Source organism: Pristiophorus japonicus, chromosome 16 (genome assembly GCF_044704955.1).
Source record: "Pristiophorus japonicus isolate sPriJap1 chromosome 16, sPriJap1.hap1, whole genome shotgun sequence".
Lineage (NCBI taxonomy): Eukaryota > Metazoa > Chordata > Chondrichthyes > Pristiophoridae > Pristiophorus > Pristiophorus japonicus.
In genome coordinates, this window is record NC_091992.1 from 50,724,569 (window position 1) to 50,746,000 (window position 21,432).

Genomic DNA, 21,432 nt, shown 5'->3' on the forward strand with positions numbered 1-21,432 from the left:
GAGGGAGAAGGGGGGGAGGGAGAGGGAAGGGGGTGGGAGGGGGGAGGGTGAGTGAGTGGGGTGGGGAGGGGGGAGAGGGGGAGGGAGGGGAGAGAGAGAGAGAGAGAGAGAGTGGGGGGCGTCGGGTCGGGGAACAGGAGCGCGGGTCGTGTCTCGGGTCTGGGCGGGGGGGGAAGCGGGGGTCGGGTCTCGGGTCGGGGCGGGGGAACGGGTCGAGGCGGGGGGAGCGGGTGTCGGGTCTCGGGGCGGGGTGGAGCGGGTGTCGGGGCGGGGGAGCGGGTCGAGGCGGGGGGAGCGGGTGTCGGGTGGAGGTGGAGCGGGTGTCGGGGCGGGGGAGCGGGTGTTGGGTCGGGGCGGGGAGCGGGTGTCGGGTCGGGGGCGGGGAGGGGGAGCGGGTGTCGGGGCGGGGGAGCGGGTCGAGGCGGGGGGAGCGGGTGTCGGGTGGAGGTGGAGCGGGTGTCGGGGCGGGGGAGCGGGTCGAGGCGGGGGGAGCGGGTGTCGGGTGGAGGTGGAGCGGGTGTCGGGGCGGGGGAGCGGGTGTTGGGTCGGGTCGGGGAGCGGGTGTCGGGTCGGGTCTGGTCGGCGGGGGGGGGGGGGGGAGCGAGTGTCGGGTCTGGTCAGGCGGGGAGCAGGAGCTGGCTGTGGGAGGAGCCCCGGTCAGGCCATTGGGCCAGGGCTCGGGGCTGCGTGCTTTGAGCCACTCCCACACAGTTCGGCGCCTGGAGCTACTGCACTTGCGTGCCCACTGTAGCGCGCATGTGCAGAGGTCCCGGCACTGTTTTCAGCGCAGGGACCTGGCTCCACCCCCCCACAGCTCGTGCTGGCTGCGCCGAGTGCCAGAGGACCTGTAAGTAGGTGGAGAATACCGAGGATTTTTTTAGGCGCCGTTTTAGGCGCAAAAAACGGGCGCCCAGCTCGGAGGGGAGCCCGTTTTTTTTCTTGTGGAAACTTGGGCCCAAGGTGTCTGGTCATGATGCTTCTGCCATAATGAGCGTGGGACAAGTTTGATGGACCAGATGGCCTTTTCCTGCCCATCAATTTTTTCAAAAGATTTGCAAGTGTCTCTTATTTTTACTAACAGGAGAGTAATAGATAGCTATTGAAAATGTTACAGAAGCAGTAAAAGCATCCTATTAAATCAATGCACCTCATAGTTTTACAAAGGATTTTCACTATCATTGTGAATATTGGTAAAGCCCCAATAGTGGGGACTACCGGCACACGAGAGATCGCAAGTACAGGTTTAACCTCCCTTATCCAGCACACCTGCGGGACATGGCCTGTGCCAGATGAGGGATTTTGCCGGATATGGGGAGGTCATCGGCCCGAGGAGGGGGACGGAGGAGGAGGTCGCCGGAGGTCGGTGGTGGGGGGGGGGGGGAAGAGAGGATGTCAGCGGCCCCAGCAGGTCCCGAGGTGTTCGAGGTTGAGGGGGCTTCTGCTACTGATCACTTTCTTTCTAGTAAGTGTTGATTTTCTGTTTCGGTGAATGATTTAATTAAATCATAAAAGAAAGGTATCACCGTTGTACCTAAAAAGGGAATGGGAAACCTGGGGGATGGTGGTCGGAGTTCTGCGCATGTGCCACCCAGCAGCTGGGAATGGTGCCGGATGAGGGAGTCCCGGATAAGAGAGGTTCAACCTGTAGTTGGTCGGCTTGCTCAATATTAGGGAATTCCATAGAATACCTTCGGCTCGAACTCTGCTCTGTAAAAGGGCAACTAAAATCGGTCGAAAACCTGTAAACATGGTCAGCGTGCCTAAAAAAAAAATTCAGGCTTCCTCTGCCTGCTCTGTACATTTTCAGTAGGATCTGTTGCATGCAATTTGTCCCACCATGTTAGGCAATTCACCCAGATTCTAATATATTCTGTTGGATGTTTTGTAGTCTACAGGCATGCAGTCATAGTGGATAGGTTTATAACCCGCGAATGAAGCGCCACTGAATCTCTGCATTCCCAGATCCTTCCCCCAAAGCTTTGGAAAATGGTTTAAGACTGGTAACCCAGGTCTTCATTTAATGCATGCAATATTCTGTCTCCAAGGTGAAAGATGACATTGTAGGTCAGAGTTGTTTGCTGAGATGTGAAAACCTTCGCTATTTCAAGCACCCAGAATCACCAGTAAGGACTCCCAGATTAGGGATACAGTTGCATGCTCTATTCCAGGAGTGTGCTTCAACCCCAACTCAGAAGAACACCCCAACAGAACCATTTCCTACCAGCCATCCAATGGTCCTTCCTGGTGCTAATTTTAGTACCACTTTAGAGGCCATTTTGTGCTATGGTCTTATATCTGCAAAATATTGGGTTAGATTGCCCAACCCCTTGCCATATGGGACCCTTGTAGCCAGCAATATGTCAACCTTTTATTTTAAGATCTGTGTTGCAAATAGAAACATTAAACAGCAGTAATCCTGTGTTCTTTAATTCAAGAATAGTTCTTTCAAGCAGTCTCAGTACAGTCTTTGCAAATTTTCTTGTTGACTAATAACAAGTCACACTTTCTAACTACTAAAACAATACAATTGTCATGTGTTTTAACATACCATCATCACTGGTGCATGGAGGGCTTTGAAAGGAGAATACACACTGCATTGTTCGACATATTTAATATAGAAACAGTAGCTAAATCACTAACCCATCCAATTGGACTGCTGTTGGCAGCTATCCTAGCTGCGACTTCGCTGCTACACATACACATTAACCGAGAAACGAACTAAAGAGCCAAGTGTATTTGTTACCACTATTGGTTCATTCTGTTGCTACGAAGCCAAGGCCTGGGGAGAAAGCGTGAAGTTGAGGTAGATCGGAATGCACAGGAGCCAGAGGACAGAGGGAAAAATTGTTGGGATTTTAATAGTAAGTTTCTCAGTGGAAGGATCAAAAGTCACTGGCAGCAGCGCAGTAGGGTCAAGAGTTATTGTGGAAAATACATTTAGCATATTCACTGTGAACTGCTCAGTGTCTTGCTGATGTCAGATACTAGCACAAGTTCACAGCAAGGAAAGAAGCCAAAAGCAATACCTACATTCAAAAAGGGAAACAAATCTGATCCAGGCAACTATAGGCTTGTTAGTCTAACATGTATACCAGGCAAAAGAATGGAAACCATGCTAATGGATAAGCTTCAGGAGCATTTGTACAAAATTCAGACAGCAGAGATGTTTTGAGGACATTACAGATAAAGACATTGGAAATCCCTATGATTTAACTTGCTTGTACCATTAGACGACTTAGAAGGCTCCTTGTGAAACACTTCCAAATAAGCTGAATACCAAGGAAATCCAGGTAAGACTGGATACAACTTGCAATTATATAGCACCTTTAACGTAATAAAACATCCCAATGCGCTTCACAGGAGCATAGTAAGACAAAGCATTTGTCAGAGCCGCAGAGATATTTGGACAGGTGACCAAAAGCTTGGTCAAACATTAAGGTTTTAAGAAGTGTCTTGAAAGGCGGAGAGAGAGGTGGAGAGATTTAGGGAGGGAATCCCCGAGCTCAGGGGTGAGGCAGCTGAAGGCACAGTCGCCAATGGTGCAGTGATGCAAATTGGAGATGTGCAAGAGGCCAGAATTGGAGCAGCGCGAGATCGGAGGGTTGTAGGGCTGGAGCAGATTTCAGAGATATGGATTTGAAAACAAAGGATGAGAATTTTAAAATTGAGGCATTGATGGAGTGAGCGTCAATTCAGGTTATCGAGCACAGGGGCGATGGTTGAATGGGACTTGGTTCAAGTTGGCTAAAGCACTATAAACAGTGCATTTCTGGTGCTTTATTGGAATGGTGGGAGGTGATGATTACAGAGTTGCAAGGGCCATATCTTGAACCTGTGATGCTTGCGATTTACATATTTTAGCTGGGTTCTGAAACCAACTGCAAGATCAGATTTGCAGACAGCACTATTGCCATGAGTTTGGAATGCAGGTGACTGATATCCAACAGCCAGCTCCTTGCACTTGGTGCTAAATCAGGCTCCTTTACCCAAGCAAGAGACTCACAGACCCACTAAAAACTGGATTTACAGGTCTGCTGCCAGGATAAGGGAAAAGCAAATTGAGCAGTGTAAGCACATGGGAGCCTGCTCACAATTGCAAATCATCCATATAGAAACTTAGCCAGCATCAGCAGCTTCGAGTTAGTAAATCAAGGTGTAGTTAAGCATTTGCATTAAGATTTCGATTACTTGTTAAAAGCAGCAGACAGTTAGATGAAATTCAAGTTGCAGCGAGAGTATCCAATTGGTCTTCGCACCCTCAGACCTTAAGTGGAAGAAGGGCATGGTTGTCACCCATGATTGCCTTCCAGCAATCTCTTTTGGAACTGGGGTTGCCATCGGAGTTAGGCTTAGCTATGTTACCCTTTATCGTCAAGTTGCCATCCACCCATTGCTGTCCAAATTCACACACATACAACACAGTCACTTGGACGAGGTACTGAAGGGCCATCAACATCAACATCCTATAAACTGTACCCCAATTTCCATAGGCAAGACTAGACAGATTGAGGGTGAGGAAGTTGTGTCAGAAACGAGCGTACTATGCTTAAACAAAGGGGACTACTGTGGGATGAGGGCAGAGTTGGCTAAAGTAGACTGGAAACAAGGACTAAACGGTGGCACAAGTGAGGAACAGTGGAGGACTTTTAAGGAGCTCTTTCATAGTGCGCAACAAAAATATATTCCAGTCAAAAAGAAGGGCGGTAAGAGAAGAGATAACCAGCCAAGGATAACCAAAGAAATAAAGGAGAGTATCAAATCAAAGAACAATGCATATAAGGTGGCCAAGGTTAGTGGGAAACTAGAGGATTGGGAAGATTTTAAACAGCAAAGAATGACTAAAAAAGCAATAAAGAAAGGAAAGATAGATTTCGAGGGTAAACTTGCGCAAAACATAAAAACAGATAGTAAAAGCTTTTACAGATATATAAAACGGAAAAGAGTGACTAAAGTAAATGTTGGTCCCTTAGAAGTTGAGAAGGGGGATTTAATAATGGGAAATGTGGAAATGGCTGAGACCTTAAACAATTATTTTGCTTCGGTCTTCACAGTGGAAGACACAAAAACCATGCCAAAAATTGCTGGTCACGGGAATGTGAGAAGGGAGAACCTTGAGATAATCACTATCACTAGGGGGCTAGTGCTGGACAGGCTAATGGGACTCAAGGTAGACAAGTCCCCTGGTCCTGATGAAATGCATCCCAGGGTATTAAAAGAGATGGCGGAAGTTATAGCAGATGCATTCGTTATAATCTACCAAAATTCTCTGGACTCTGGGGAGGTACCAGCGGATTGGAAAGCAGCTAATGTAACGCCTCTGTTTAAAAAAGGGGGCAGACAAAAGGCAGGTAACTATAGGCCGGTTAGTTTAACATCTGTAGTGGGGAAAATGCTTGAAACTATCATTGAGGAAGAAATAGCGGGACATCTAGATAGGAATAGTGCAATCAAGCAGACGCAGCATGGATTCATGAAGGGGAAATCATGTTTAACTAATTTACTGGAATTCTTTGAGGATATAACGAGCATGGTGGATGGAGGTGTACCGATGGATGTGGTATATTTAGATTTACAAAAGGCATTCGATAAGGTGCCACACAAAAGGTCACTGCAGAAGATAGAGGTACGCGGAGTCAGAGGAAATGTATTAGCATGGATCGAGAATTGGCTGGCGAACAGAAAGCAGAGAGTCGGGATAAACGGGTCCTTTTCGGGTTGGAAATCGGTGGCTAGTGGTGTGCCACAGGGATCGGTGCTGGGACCACAACTGTTTACAATATACATAAATGACCTGGAAGAGGGGACAGAGTGTAGTGCAACAACATTTGCAGATGACACAAAGATTAGTGGGAAAGCGGGTTGTGTAGAGGACAGAGAGAGGCTGCAAAGAGATTTGGATAGGTTAAGCGAATGGGCGAAGGTTTGGCAAATGGAATACAATGTCAGAAAGTGTGAGGTCATCCACCTTGGGAAAATACAACAGTAAACGGGAATATTATTTGAATGGGGAGAAATTACAACATGTTGAGATGCAGGGGGACCTGGGGGTCCTTGTGCATGAATCCCAAAAAGTTAGTTTACAGGTGCAGCAGGTAATCAGGAAGGCGAATGGAATGTTGGTCTTCATTGCGAGAGGGATGGAGTACAAAAGCAGGGAGGTCCTGCTACAACTGTATAGGGTATTGGTAAGGCCGCACCTGGAGTACTGCGTGCAGTTCTGGTCACCTTACTTAAGGAAGGATATACTCTTTGGAGGGGGTACAGAGACGATTCACTCGGCTGATTCCGGAGATGAGGGGGTTACCTTATGATGATCGATTGAGTAGACTGGGTCTTTACTCGCTGGAGTTCAGAAGGATGAGGGGTGATCTTATAGAAACATTTAAAATCATGAAAGGGATAGACAAGATAGAGGCAGAGAGGTTGTTTCCACTGGTAGGGGAGGCTAGAACTTGGGGGCACAGCCTCAAAATACGGGGGAGCCAACTTAAAACCATGTTGAGAAGGAATTTCTTCTCCCAGAGGGTTGTGAATCTGTGAAATTCTCTGCCCAAGGAAGCAGTTGAGGCTAGCTCATTGAATGTATTCAAGTCACAGATAGATTTTTAACCAATAAGGGAATTAAGGGTTACGGGGAGCGGGCGGGTAAGTGGAGCTGAGTCCACGGCCAGATCCGCCATGATCTTATTGAATGGCGGAGCAGGCTCGAGGGGCGAGATGGCCTACTCCTGTTCCTAATTCTTTTGTTCTTATATTATGTAGACCGTTTTTTCAACCACTGAGGACTAGTATCTCAGCTAAATCTGATGACCGCATGCACATACTTTCTAGAAAGGGGTCATGCTTCGTGACGAGTAATGGGAATTCGGATTGCTTTTCCCTTTCCTGCTAAACCTTCAGACAAAATCAATGCCACCCATTTAATAGAAAGGCACATTGTAAACCCATTCAAAATGGGAGTTTATCTTTGGGTACTGATCGGTTGGCTGTACAGTTACAGTTATCAGACCAACGCTTGAAATCCTCTGCAACCGAGCAATTGTTACTTTTTATGGATTAAACAAAACAATCTTTATTACCGGCTTACAATACCACTGCAAGCTACATTTTTAGACAGAGTCTGCTGCAGATCATTGAACAGGTGGGCCATTACTCACCATGGCATCATTAAACGGAGAATGGATCAACAACAGCAGCTTCATACAAAATGTTGCTCGTACTATAGTAATAAAGGGTGACTGATGTCTCCAATAAAACTGAGATTTTCTATGCTGAAAATGTATCCGCTTGCTTGTATTAAACAAGCAGCTTCATCTCTATGAAGTGTGCTGCTGCCTGACTATAAGCTGCTTGTCATTACACCATATGCCCAAATGCAAAGCAGCGATCAATATCTTCCGTGGGTGGTCACCATTCCGGCACTTAAGCAAGTCAGCTGCCTATTAAACTCTTAGTTATAAACAGGCACAGTTAGTTTCAGCTCCGCTCCTTGGTGGTGGGTGCTGTCTTGCCGGACAAATGCCCATCATCCACACTACAATGACTCGATCTTTATGTTCCTGGCCTGGAATCTAGTCTGACCTTCCGGTCTCTCTGGTTCAGTACCAGTGGGCAGCATCTTAACCCACTGTGCTGTCTGGAGTCAAGCCTGTACACAAGAATAAAACAAACCATGGAATGGGTTTGGCTCACGGAAACCAATCGCCTCCTGTACACCATGCACAATAAGCGTCATAACCTAATCCAATCCAAAGATTGTTGAGGAATACAATTTAAACTCATGCAAAACTTTCAAAAGCTGAAACAAATTTGCTCCAGATATTCTGGTCATGTGCTCATTTACACACAAGTATTGCATAAGTATTGATCACATTTGCCTAAATGCATCTTTACATTTCAATTCCATTTGTCAACATTCTTAATGCCTGTATTTATGGAATTCTTGAAAATATCAACCAGACCCTACTTTACCACTCAATGCCTAAAGGACTCAGATGTATCTCATTTAGTCCAGCTTCCCAGCAGACATTTAGCACTGTTTACAACACAAGTATATTTAACCTGCACATTCTTTTTATACATTTTCGAGCCGGTTTAAGACTCTGGAACCTGTCCACTGGCATCAATGGTGAATTTAAAGACTGCAATTCTACTATACACCTCCTTTCCTTTCCTCCTGCCAATTATAAACCCAACTTCGTATCATGTGATATCTTTTACCTAATTGGCTAATCTTCTGCTCTGCTCATTCCAACATTAATGGTGTCTACCACTATGGATCTTCACTAAATTTCTTGATAATTTCATCAAAAGAAGTACAATCTTGAAGATTATTCTTATGATATTCATCCTCCACACACCGCATTAAGTAGGTCGAGCCTGACTGGTTCTTAATATTGATTTTTGTACTCATAAAAAGTCACAATTTTAGATTTGATAGTTCCTCCACGTGGTCTCTTACTCTCATTCTGACCAAGCCCCCAAAAAGTTTATTTTGACCTGAAGCTAAAGTAAAACTAAGTAACCCCAAAAAATATATAGAAAGCTCACACTGCGAAGTTCGAGTGGATGGTGGATTGGATTGAGATAGGTGGAGGATCCATGTCATTCAAAATTGAAGACACGAAAATTGACACCCCATCACTGGCCCTCCTCCCCCTATATCTCTAATCTTCTTCACCCCCCCATATCTCTGTGCTCCTCCAAATCTGCCATTTTGAGCATCCCTGATTATAATCGCTCAACCATTGGTGGCTGTGCCTTCTGTTGCCTAGGCCCCAAGCTCTGGAACTCCATGCCTAAACCTCTCTGCCTCTATCGCTCCTTAAAACCTACCTCTTTGACCAAGCTTTTGGTCACCTGCGCTAATTTCTCCTTATGCAGCTCAGTGTCAAATTTTTATCTCATAATACGCCTATGAAGTGCCTTGGGGCGTTTCATTATGTTAAAGGAGTTATATAAATACAAGTTGTTGTTGTTGTTAGGAGTATACCAAAGTAATGCAGATTCAGGAGTAGGGGAGGGCCCTGCAAAGGAGCCAAAATGCTAGCTATCATGAATCATCTGCCAAAGACAGTGTATGCAGTATTCAAATCTAGTCACGAAGGTTTGGTAAAGATGTGGTGGCTTCCCTCATATTTCCTCAAATAATTGTATTTTGTTATTACATTTACCAAATTGTAAATGCTTTCTCGTGTCAAGACTAAATAAAATATATGTTGCTTTGCAGGTTGCATAGGATGTGAAGATACAAAGCTTGAGGATTCTATTTAGCCACATTCTCTGTACTCAGGATACTTGGGTCACATGATGAATGAGGAATGAGGGGACACACTGGGTGTGGAGGTAGCCTGTAGACAGAGAGGGTATGGTGATGCCAGGGATGTGTCCATTAAGAGGTCAGCTTAGATTCATTTGAATGTCAGGGCTTGCGATGGTTGCAGGACAGGTCTGCAGGAAGTGGGTCCATTCCTCCCATTGTTTTCCAGGTTCTATACCCCACAGGTTCTTGGTCCACGTATTTGTTCTGTGGGTGGGGGGTAAGAGGGGGAAGAGAAATAAGGGTGCACCATACTGGAGAATGAACTTTTTTCTCCCCAGAGCAAATGCAGGCAAGCATCTAAAAAGGGAGTTTCCTTGGCAACTGTCAGTAGACAAGTGTCATATGGTTTATTCAGTTATGGTTTTGGTGACCGCCAGCAAATCTGAGGATATGGAGTTATAGCGCCAAGTAATACACAATGTATTACTAAGGTGGAGCTGTCTGTAACCTGTCCCTTCCCTTTCCCACCAAATCATTGTAATTGCTGTAAAGAGGCACATCCTAGTGCCAACTGGAGGCTATTTGGTGTTTCAGTTGTGAAAACAGCAGCAATATAACACAAATAGCATGAACAGGGATCTTGACTCACCAATATCCATGTTTTGATCTTCATGGCTTTGCCCCTCCCCATCTTAGTAACCCCCTCGGGCCCCTTGAACTCCATTCCTCTGACTCTAGCCTCTTGTACCTTCCCCACTCCCATTGCCCCAACATTGGCATCCATACCTTCAACTGCCTAAGCCCCACGCTCTGGAATTTCCTCCTCAAACTCCTCTAAATGTTCAGCTGTAGGGTCTCTTATATTCTCAGCAGTTGATGAGACTCGAGTCCGGTGGTAGTATCCAGGCAAACTTTATTGGCTCAGTTACATTTTGCAGTTACTAAGAATAAAGCGCGCTCTACCGCGTGTTACAGCTTCAGTTGTAGTCGTGAACGTGAATGGGGTCTTCCCATTCCATGACTGGCCCCTCCCCCTTGCTGTTACTGGGGTCAGTTTGTCGACTCTGGACTGGCCGCTGGTTATGACCCAGCTGCCAATTGCAGATAGCAATCGCCTTGTCATGATTGATTACCACATCATGCCCCTTCCTCCTGCTGTTCACTGTTTCGCAGCATATTCCTGTTATCTGGTCGGAACAGCGCTTAACCCTGTGACTGTGCTTTGGCCCCAACCACGCTGCAACCTTTTCCATTGTTAGTGAGCATGTACACAGCACACAGCTACTCTATAATTATAAATTAACCAGGTCCCACAATAGTTAACCAGGTCCCACAATAGTTAACCAGGTCCCACAATAGTTAACCAGGTCCCACACTCCTCGTTTATGAGCCTCCTTAAATCACACTACTCTGACCAAGCTTTTAGTCATTCCTCCCAATATCTCCTTCTCTGGCTCAGTGACCATTTTTTTGTTTATATTGTGAAGTTCCTTGGGACGGTTTTCTCGGTTAAAGGTGTTGTGTAAATGCAAGATTTTGCTATCAGCATTGTGGGTGTCTCAGAGATGTGGGAACAATGAACGGGAAAGGGCCTCGGAGACAGCCACATTTTATGGGAGGGGAAACCAGTGTTTGGGTGGGGGGGTTCCAGGTACACTGGGGAGGTTGTTAGGATCTAGGATCGCTGGACGAACTTTGAGAGAGGCCTGGCAATGTGATCTAGGGGGTTGTTGGCACAAAAAGGGGGTCAGAATCTGGGAAAAGCAGGTCCAGCACAATTGAGGAGGAGAATTCAAAGCAGAGGGGTGTGAGTTTGCCACCATTAGGGATGTAGTGGTATCAGGTGCATGGTCTAACAAATTTGTAGGGTGGGGATAGGGGCAGAAGATTGGATCCAAATTGACATTGGCCCCTTTCAAACAATCAGGACCCAATCTCTTATCATGGTACCACTCCGCCCCCACTTCCCATCATCAACCCTCCAACCACAGCCCATTTTGTATTCTCAGGCAGCCTCCTCTACTACTTTCCCCACTGTTTGCACATTCCTCTCTTCAAGCTCTTGCATTAAAGCATTGGAGTATAAATTTTCAGCTTCTTAAAATGAAGTAAGTGACAGGCTGGGGGCCCAATATCTTGATGTGCATTCCTGGCGTACAGTAGGGGAGCAACATTGAGTGAGTTTGCTGACTTATACAGACTTTAATAAACATAAATTTCCATAAACAAACAAAACTTAATCGTAAAATAATCAGAAGTTCAATGCTTAGATAGTTTCCAAGTGTTTTTATACTGCTATAAAAACTCAAGGCTCAAAAATGGTTCTGGAGTTGTTATTAAACTGAATTTTAACAGCACTAAACACTAATCCATTTTCTATAAACAGTACATTTTCTGCTATAGACTTCAAGAAGCCATGATAATAGGATAACACTGTTGCATGTGGGTATTGTGTGTCTCTGAGTAAGTCATAACAAAAACACATTGATCAATACATTCACATCAATATTGCCTGAATAAAAGCTTTGAAAATCTAATTTTCAACTTCTTGCAAAGTCTTCTGGAAAAAGCAAAGACAATCTTAAATCATTACAGAATAAGATGCATCCTTCAACTGCTGTAAATGCCACAGATTGCGCACCTGTGCATCCTGGGAATATGCAGATTGTGTGCTTCCCAAATTATGAAAACGACATACAATTGTCCAGTCGAGGCCCAGGTTTTTGAGATAGACAGAGGCCTTGCAGTAAAAAAAATTAAAGCAGCTATTAAAAGACGCCTCAATAGGGGTGACCAACATTTTTTTCATAAAATCGATTTGAAGCATCTGTGGGGAAATTATTAAAAAAGAGCCATCGAACAGCCTGAGATGTAATAAGAGTGACTGATGAGTGTTACCATTTAACATTCAACACCAGGAGAGCACCATTTAATGGCATGACAGGAGTCACAGGTAAGTGCAAGAGTGAAATTGATATCTGAGTATTCACCTTGAAAATATTTACGCTACAGGTTTCAATAGAGCACTGGCCCTATACAGTATTTTTGGGTGTTGGTATAGAATAGACATATTAGCAAATCTCCAATTTAATTGTTCCCAGGAAGCACATGGATTTATAAAGACAGGAACCTTATACTGTGTAAAAGACAATACAGGTATATTCTTTTTCTGTTTAAGTGCAGGTGTGTGTCCCTTTAACACCAAGCAGCTGAATTGCTGTTAAATAAACACCGAGTTCAAACAGATGTCAATAGGTGGCCAGAGATTATGGCTTCAGTATTTTGTTTCCCTGGAGAGCTCCTTTGTTTTTTTTATATATAAATAGTGCAGCACAGAAATTTGAGCGAGACACATGAAGTGTGACAGAGAAATGTGGCTAGCGGGAAATGTGAGGTAATTGTACCATTAAATCATTTGATAGTTCTAGATGCAATAGACATGCAAATTAACTTATTCTGTGCATGCACTTTACTCCACTACTTTGTGGAGCCCAGACTTGTACACTTCTCTGTGCATTAAACCTCATGGGAGCCGAGGAGTCATTCTTAGTGTCAGCCGTGGCTCAATTGGCAGCCTGCGAGTCGGATGGTTGTGGGTTCAAGTCCCACTCCAGAGACTTGAGCACAAAAATCTAGACCGGCACTTCAGTGCAGTACCAAGGGAGTGCTGCACAGTCGGAGATGCCATCTTTCGGATGAGACATTAAACCGAGGCCCCGTCTGCTCTCTCAGGTGGATGTAAAAGATCCCATGGCACCAGTTCACAGAAGAGCAAGGGAGTTATCCCCGGTGTCCTGGCCAATATTTATCCCTCAATCAAAGTCACGAAACAACAGATTATCTGGTCATCATCACATTGCTGTTTGTGGGAGCTTGCAGTGCGCAAATTGGCTGCCATGTTTCCTATATTACAACAGTGACTACACTTCAAAAGTACTTAATTAGCTGTAAAACAGTTTGGGATGTCCGGGGGTCATAAAAGGTGCTCTATAAATGCAAGTCTTTCATTGTTGCACAGTCACTTCACTTTGATGCCAAGGGAGCGATATGGTTATAAATTGATTAAGCAATCTCTTCATCATATTCGGCACCTGGAAATGTATTTTCAACTTTCTCGCCTCTTGTTCTGAAGGGAAGTGTAAGCTATTCACCAAAGCCAAGCCCAATCTTGTTTGCCTATTCCAGGGGTTATGGATGGGGAGCGAGAACCATACTGATCCACACCCTTCCCAGGTTGGCGACGCTGTAGTCAGCTCTCGTGTCACTATTGACAGTGTGAACACTTCAGGTTCCCCAAAGCCTTTCCACCATCTACAAGACAATTCAGGAGTGTGATGGAACACTCTCCACTTGCCTGGATGAGTGCAGCTCCAACAACACTCAAGAAGCCCAATACCATCCAAGACAAAGCTGCCCGCTTGATTGGCACCCCATCCACCACAATAAATATTCACTTCCTCCACCACTGGCACACCATGGCAGCAGTGTACACAATCTACAAGATGCAATGCAGTAAATCACCCAGACTTCTGCGACAGAACCTCCCAAATCCACGACCTCTACCGCCTAGAAGGACAAGGATAGCAGGTGCATGAGAACAGCACCACCTCCAAGTTCCCCTCCAAGTCACACACCATCCGGACTTGGAAATATATCGGCGTTCATTCATCGTTGCTAAATCAAAATCCTGGAACTACCTCCCGACAAGCACTGTGGGAGTACCTTCTCGCGGTTCAAGATGGCGGCTCACCACCCTCTTCTCAAGGGCAATTAGGGATGGGCAATAAATGCTGGCCTTGCCAGTGATGCCCACATAGTGAATTAATATATATATATTTTTTTAATCAAAATTTGTTGAGTAGTCCTCAAAATACAGCATAAAACTGGTCTGCCAATTACTGACTGAACTCAGCAGAAACATCGAGATCATGGCAATAGTGAATCCAAGGAATTACATTCTAGTGGTCAGCGAGAGATTAGTCCAAGGGTGATGTTGAGGCATATTATTGGTTCAGCTTTTCTGAATATTATATGACCTAATGATGCAGTCACTAGTTGCAATGATTTTTCTTTCCTCACCTCCACCCTTGATCTTAAGCAGTACACTTTAAACAAAGTAACACTTAGTAAACTTAAGATATGACTTACAGTTGGATGTCCATCTCGAAGCAGCTTGTGAAATACATGGCAAAATTTCCAGCAAAGGACTGCGTTGCTGGACAGCGGCAACCGGTTCACCACCGACCAGAACGTGTGAGCGCCTTTCTCATGGTGCGTACCCAGAATGCACGGTGCAGAAACAAGTTAAGGAAATGGTTACAAATTGGAAATGCATTTTTTTTTTAAATAACATACATATAAATAGATGTGATCAGTTCTGGGCTCTGAAATGTAATCAGCTCAATCACATGACTTGCTGGGGATTGAGTTAGTGACTGTTGGCTGAACTGTGGGGTATGCCAAGGAAAAGGAGCGGAAACCACTATCAGATTCGAGATAAAAATGAATCGTGAATACTGAAGATCTGAAATCAAAACAGGAAACTCACAGCAACTCAATTGGCGTCTGAAATGGGCAGATTAAAACTTCAGATTCTGATAAAGTGTCCCAGCCTCAACATTATGTTCTCTTTCTCTTTCAGTGCTGATCGACTTGCTATAGATTTTCCGCATTTTCCGTTTGTTTTAAACTGGTTTATACAGTTTTTGAAAGTGTTTTCACACATTTCAACTGAGAAAATACAACCGATAAAAGCCTCCAGCGTATACATTAGGAAGCAATCACTGCTGTCGGCAGGAAACTTATTTGCTCAATGGACAAATAAACTTCAGAAACTAACCAGAAATTCAATTTTCCACAAGCAGTTTGAAGAGAGAGATTAAAGGGTCCCTGGAGGACATTTCCAGTCTCCCTCTGTCCCCCAAAGATGTTCACTTCTGCTGGGTATGCTTCGGTGGGCACTGGCTCATTTCAGTGGCCATTACTCCCTGTTTGAGTCCATGCTATGAATTATTAGTTGGCTATTCGACTGGCAGGTGAAGAAGAGGTGGGGAGGGGGCGATATCTCAGCCAAGGTGGGCAACTTGTCCTTATCGAGGGCATCAAACCCGAGCCAAATCCAATCATCATCCAACACAGAAAAATTCTAAATTGTTAAATTTGCACTTGCAGTGCTAATAATAGGAGACCCTTTATACAAAGTGCAAAACCACAGGTTATTTCAGATTATTTTCTCAACTCAAGTAGTCTTTTGGATCATCCTGCTCCAAACAGAAAATGTAACAATGTCAAATCTTGCTCCTACCAAGGACTTTATTTCACTTGCAGAGGTTTTCTGCTGTACAACAAACCAGCACTAACTGTTGGTCCCAGCGCTCCTGAGTTAGGAGAGTAAAAGTGGCTAGCATTTCCCTTTATGTTCATCATTGCCAGAAGTGTGTGTCGGGGGACAACCTGATCGGGCTCAGGTTTGATGCCCCTGATGTGATCAGATAGCCAGTCTTGGCTGCACTATCTCCTGCCCCCATCCCTTTCTTCCTGTCCCACGTCCCAGTCAAATAGCCAACTAATAATTCATAGCCTGCCTCACACAGAAAATAAATGGCCACTGAAGGGAGCCAGCGCCCACAAAACCAGACCCAGCAGAAGAAATAAACACTTTCAAGAAGGGGACAGAGGGACAATGGAAATGTCCTCCAAAAGCTTCTTTAAAAAAAATCTAAATTGGAAATGCATACAAGGAGTGTGACTTTAGAATCCATAGTTCATAGGAAAGTTAAGCTGATACCAGTGATCTAATAATGTCCCAACTCACCACTTCAGTAAGACAAGGTACTTAAACAAGGAAGCAGCTGTTTTTAGTAGACAGTGCTGTGTAATAATCTGGCACACATGACAGTTCACAGAGATTCACTTTAATGGAACAACTCCCGAGGAGTCAGGACCTCAAATGACTCTGACCTGTTAGGGTGGTGTACAGTTCCGTTATTGCTTACACTGGGGATTTGTGCATAATATCTAGAGGAAATCGCTGTAGCCGGGTCAAGTAATATTAAGTTACTCCGACTACAAAGATTGTGCTGCAATATAGCCCAGGGCTTTTATTCCATTGCCAAACTTGGCAGTAAGTGCTTAAAAAAACAACACAAAACCTTTTCTTTTAAATTCTTTCATGGGATGTGGATGTCGCCAGCAATGGCAGCATTTATTGCCCATCCCTAATTGTCCTCGAGAAGGTGGTGGTGAGCTGCCTTCTTGAACCGCTGTTCTTTGTAGCGGTTTGGTCATTTCAGAGGGTAGTTTAGAGTCAACCACATTGCTGTGGGTCTGAAGTCACATATAGGCCAGACCGGGTAAGGACGGCAAAATATGCATTTATAAAGCACCACATCAGGTTACATGGGACCTGCAAAAGTGCTTCACGTCCAATTAACTACTTTTTGTTGAAGTGCAGTCATCCTTAGATGGGTAAATATGGCAGTCAAGATCCCATAAACAGCAAATGAGATAAATGAGCGATGAAGCGCTTTTTGGGTGGTGTTGGACATGGAAGCAATGTTGGCCAGGACATCGGAGAACTTACCCGCCATCAAAAAGTGTCATGGGATTTTTGAAGGTCATCTGAACCATGTGAATAGGTAGAAAGGGCCTCGGTTTAAGAGAGAATCTGAGAATGATGTAGCATAGAAGGAGGCCATTCGGCCCAGCAAGCCTGAAAGAGCTATCTAATTAGTCCCAGGGCAGATGATGTTTTAGAAAACATAAAACTCAAGGAGGAAAGCAAACAGGCCAAAGCCTGCACTACTCTCTAACCTGTTAACACATCTACAATAATGTTGTAAATCCTATTAGCTATCAGCACCAGTGGGCCTCAGCATCCCAGGGGAAGAAAGGGGGAATTTATATTGACGAAAACGGCCAGGGCTCCCACTCCTGCCAGAAAATATGTGCGCACCGAAATCGGGTGACGACATGATTGGGCGGTGTCACCCACAGTGGAATGATGAACTTGGGCAAGGTACCAGAGAGCAACAGGTATTTTGCACAAATTTAAAAAAGGAGAAAACGGCAAACAAAATATAACACTTCCAGCTTTGGAACTCTCCACAATCTTTCCAGAAGTATAGCCAGTGAGGCCAAGACACACGCTGGTCTGGGGTGCAGCAGTGAACACCACAAATCGCCCAGCTACGCCTGTAAATTGCGCACTCACGAGCAGGCGGCCAGCACACTGGGCAGTCTGTCCTAGTACAGGGTGTGCTATCGAAAAAAACCTTACCACCCAGCGTCAACACATTGAAAACATCAGACGGAGAATCAGGAAACCAGTCCGCTCACTCCTGGAGCCCAGTCAGTGGGAAACAAACACTGCTTGAACAAGGGCTTTTTTTGTGCTCTCTCCAACTCCACCCAAAAGAAAGGATATTTCTGGCGTGTTTTTCCTTCACAGCAACTTCCTGTGCATTAATAGCTTTATTGATGCTGACGCTCTGCAAAAGAGGGGGGGGGGGAAAAAGAGTCAGCTTTTCTCATAAAATTAATAAAATAATTACAAAAACTGTTATTTGCAAATTTTATTTCCCTTCTCCCCAAGGTTTAACATGCATTCGAGTACCTTACCGAAATGACCTATCTTCATAATGACCGAGCTAGGCAGTGAGCATCGTGGGCTATTTGGCTGCTGAAGCATCATAGCTGAGCTCGATTCCATCCCTATCCAATATCCACACATGGGAACCCTGACTGCCTTTACTCCCCCGTCCAGCCTTTCCTTTCAGCACCAATTACTGTGCTACCTGGAGGTAGAATCCACTCAAGAAGCTAACAATTTCAGTTTAGACACAAGCTTGTGCTCCTTCGGTGATCCACGGTAACCAGGTGAGTCCAGTGATCTACCTTATTACTTGTAATCAGACAGCTGGGTCCTTGATCATAACGCCCCCACCCAATCCCCGAGTTGGTAAACAGCATCTTATTTCACGAGAATGATTAGTTATCGCTAGAGAAATCTCCCAATGTACCCTTTATCCAACTCTGTTCAGCACAAGAACAAGCACAGAAATGCACCATCTTAATGCCCATCTTACACGGTGATAGCAACACAGGGTTGCTCTACAGATTCAAGTGTTTCATGTTCTCAGTCCAGTCTGCACCAGTGCGTGCGGTGAGGATGGGGAAACAGACCCCAACCATAAGCTGCGGCTATCATTGCACATGGTGAGGGGGTGGAATAAGAGAAAGAGAGAGGCACTCAACAGAAGCTTTTGCTCCATTCTTGCTCTCTACAAGAGGAAATTAGTAGCCATGTTCTGATTAAGAAAGAAAGACTTGGATTTATATAGAAACATAGAAAATAGGTGCAGGAATAGGCCATTAGGCCCTTCAAGCCTGCACCACCATTCAATAAGATCATGGCTGATCATTCACCTCAGTACCCCTGTCCTGCTTTCTCTCCATACCCCTTGATCCCTTTGGCCGTAAGGGCCATATCTAACTCCCTCTTGAATATATCTAACGAACTGGCATCAAGAACTCTCTGCGGTAAAGAATTCCACAGGTTAACAAGTCTCTGAGTGAAGAAGTTTCTCCTCATCTCAGTCCTAAATGGCTTACCCCTTATCATTAGGCTGTGACCCCTGGTTCTGGACTTCCACAAGCGCCTTTCATGACCACGGTCAACACGCTTTACAGCCAATGAAGTACTTTTGCCGTGTAGCCACTGTTGTAATGTAGGAAACGCAGTAGCCAATTTTGCACAGCAAGCTTCCACAAACAGCAATGTGATAATGACCAGATAATCTGTTTTTGTTATGTTGATGGAGGGATAAATATTGGCCAGGATACTGGGGGATAACTCCCTTGCTCTTGTGTGAAATAGTGCCATGGGATCTTTTACATCCACTTGAGAGTGGTTTAACGTCTCATCTGAAAGACGGCACCTCCGACAGTGCAGCACTCCCTCAGTGATATCAGCAGTGGTTTGGGAGCAGGTTACCCACCTACTATCTCAGCTAGGACTAATAATACAGTACAAAGACTAAATAGGTAAAGAAACAAAAAAGATAGAAACTGCATTCACTGAAACCTCAATTTTTGACCTGTAATAGTATGCCTGAAAAGGGGTGTGAGAAAACACCAATATATCAGGGTCCTTTCAAGTGCACAAATTTAAAATTGTCTGTCGAGATAGTCTGATGATAGAAACATTACAAACATGAGCTAAACCTGAAGGGTATCCACAATTCCATTCCAGATCCCAATAGAAGTAACCCAAGAATGTTGACGCAGAAGCGGCTCTCAACACAACACACTGAATGACTTGAGGGTCAAATGAGTGCAGAAACATGAGACTTGCAGCAATGACTGCACTTGCAAGTATAAATAATCTGACCTCCATATTACCACTGGGGGTGAAGACCCACAACTGGAATAGCGATCTCATGTAAACTGTCGGATACACTGAGCCAGTTCAGTGCGTCACTGTGCTTATGTTGTGATGCAACACGACATCATGATGCAAGCACACATCGGGAGCTCAGTATCAAATTCCCAGGTCTGCATGACACACTGCACACTGACAGAATTAAAGGTCTCCAACTTAAGCCGTCGATCTACTTAGGCGATCGGATGCAGACGACAAAACGTAGAAGTTGTATCTGGCTTTGCTAAGGTTGCAATCGGTATACTGCATTCAGTTTTGGTTTCCATATGACAGAAGAAATGTAGAATTACTGGAGGGGGTCCAAAGGAGGGCACAGGGCCGAGTACTGAACCTAGAGGGCCGTAATGAGGAAAAGATGGTCTATCGTGGGACTTTACTCTGGAGAGGGATGACAATAGAGGGGAGGGGAAGAGGCAGGTTTGGAGAATTTGGATCCAGGAAAGTTCTTCAGTCAGTTACAGGACTTGAGGAATAGGGTGTCAAAAAGGAAAATAGGACATTTAGGCAACTTCTTTTTTTGAAGTAAGAGGGTGATATAATTATGCAACACATGAATTGTTAGAGAGAGAATAATACAGGGCTATCTGGTTCTAGAATGTTGACTGTACAGCTCTTTGCGACTCCCTGGGTGGTGAAAGGTGTGATACAAGTTCTTTCTTTTCTTTAGAATTGCGGTAAGGAACCAAAAAGGAGTGTGGAAGGGTACGCTACATGGACCAATAGTCCCCTGCCCAAATCATCAGAAACAACAGCACTAGCAATTACGCAGTTTACTGTTCTCCAAAAAAATATTTGCAATCTAACACCCGCCCATCCATGTATTGGTGGGGGAGATAGAATAGAACGTGCCCTCTGATTTCTCCCCCACTACCCCACCCCCTCTCCGCCTGAAGAAGTCAATTCAACACCAGAAAAGGCATATTGGAGAAATGAGGAGGAGATTGGTAGATGTAAAGACACTTTTACAGAAGAACTTAAGAATTCGGAGCAGGAGCAGCTCATATGGCCCCCTCGAGCCTGCTCCACTATTCAATAAGATCATGGCTGATCTTTGACCTCAACTCCACTTTCCCACCCGATCCCTTGATTCCCCGAGAGTACAAAAATCTATCGCTCTCAGTCTTGAATATACTCAACAACTTTATATTACATTCGTGCCACTGGCTCCAAATTACATAGCTGGCCAACAATACCAAGTAAAGCTGATTCACCAAGACAACTGGCTATTATGATGAATACAAAAAATACTTCAGTAAAATCAACTTAAATAAAACAATGGACACAATAGAGAGAAACAGAGGGTCAAGGTCAACACAGAGGTGGACACAGAACTACCCTGATGGGCAAGTGGGTATAGCCATACATGGAAATGATCTGAACCATCACAGCCGCAATCCCCAGATAGTACTGGGTTAGCTGATCTTGACTGGAGCAGCAACAGGCCTGCCATAATTGGGCTCACTGTTCCTGGGTTAAGGAGCGATGCCAGGGGTGGGGGGGTGGAGTGCCGGATGGAATCAGCCAGCAGTCCTGCTCCAGATTAGTATCAAATTACTCTAATGGGAAATGGACGTCAGGTGTAAACAAATGCAGGCTTAGCTGTAATTTCCACAGGGTTAAATCTCCTGCCAACACGTACTGGCTGGGTTCACAAACAATGGGACCAAAGAGCTAGACAGACAGGACAGACAGACATTTGCACACATAAATGAGACACCAACAACGTGAT

General features: G+C 44.9%; 1 protein-coding gene across 1 annotated transcript in view; it reads right to left on the reverse strand.

Annotated features, from left to right (window-relative positions):
- hip1 (huntingtin interacting protein 1) overlaps nucleotides 1-21,432 on the reverse strand; it is a 308,542-nt gene that overhangs the window by 166,553 nt on the left and 120,557 nt on the right. Inside the window, exons 2-3 of the mRNA XM_070857288.1 lie at nucleotides 17,688-17,751; nucleotides 14,411-14,553 (exon numbers count right to left, since the gene is read on the reverse strand). Of these exons, the coding sequence (XP_070713389.1) occupies nucleotides 14,411-14,553; nucleotides 17,688-17,751 (207 nt within the window). The remainder of the gene's footprint in view (nucleotides 1-14,410; nucleotides 14,554-17,687; nucleotides 17,752-21,432) is intronic.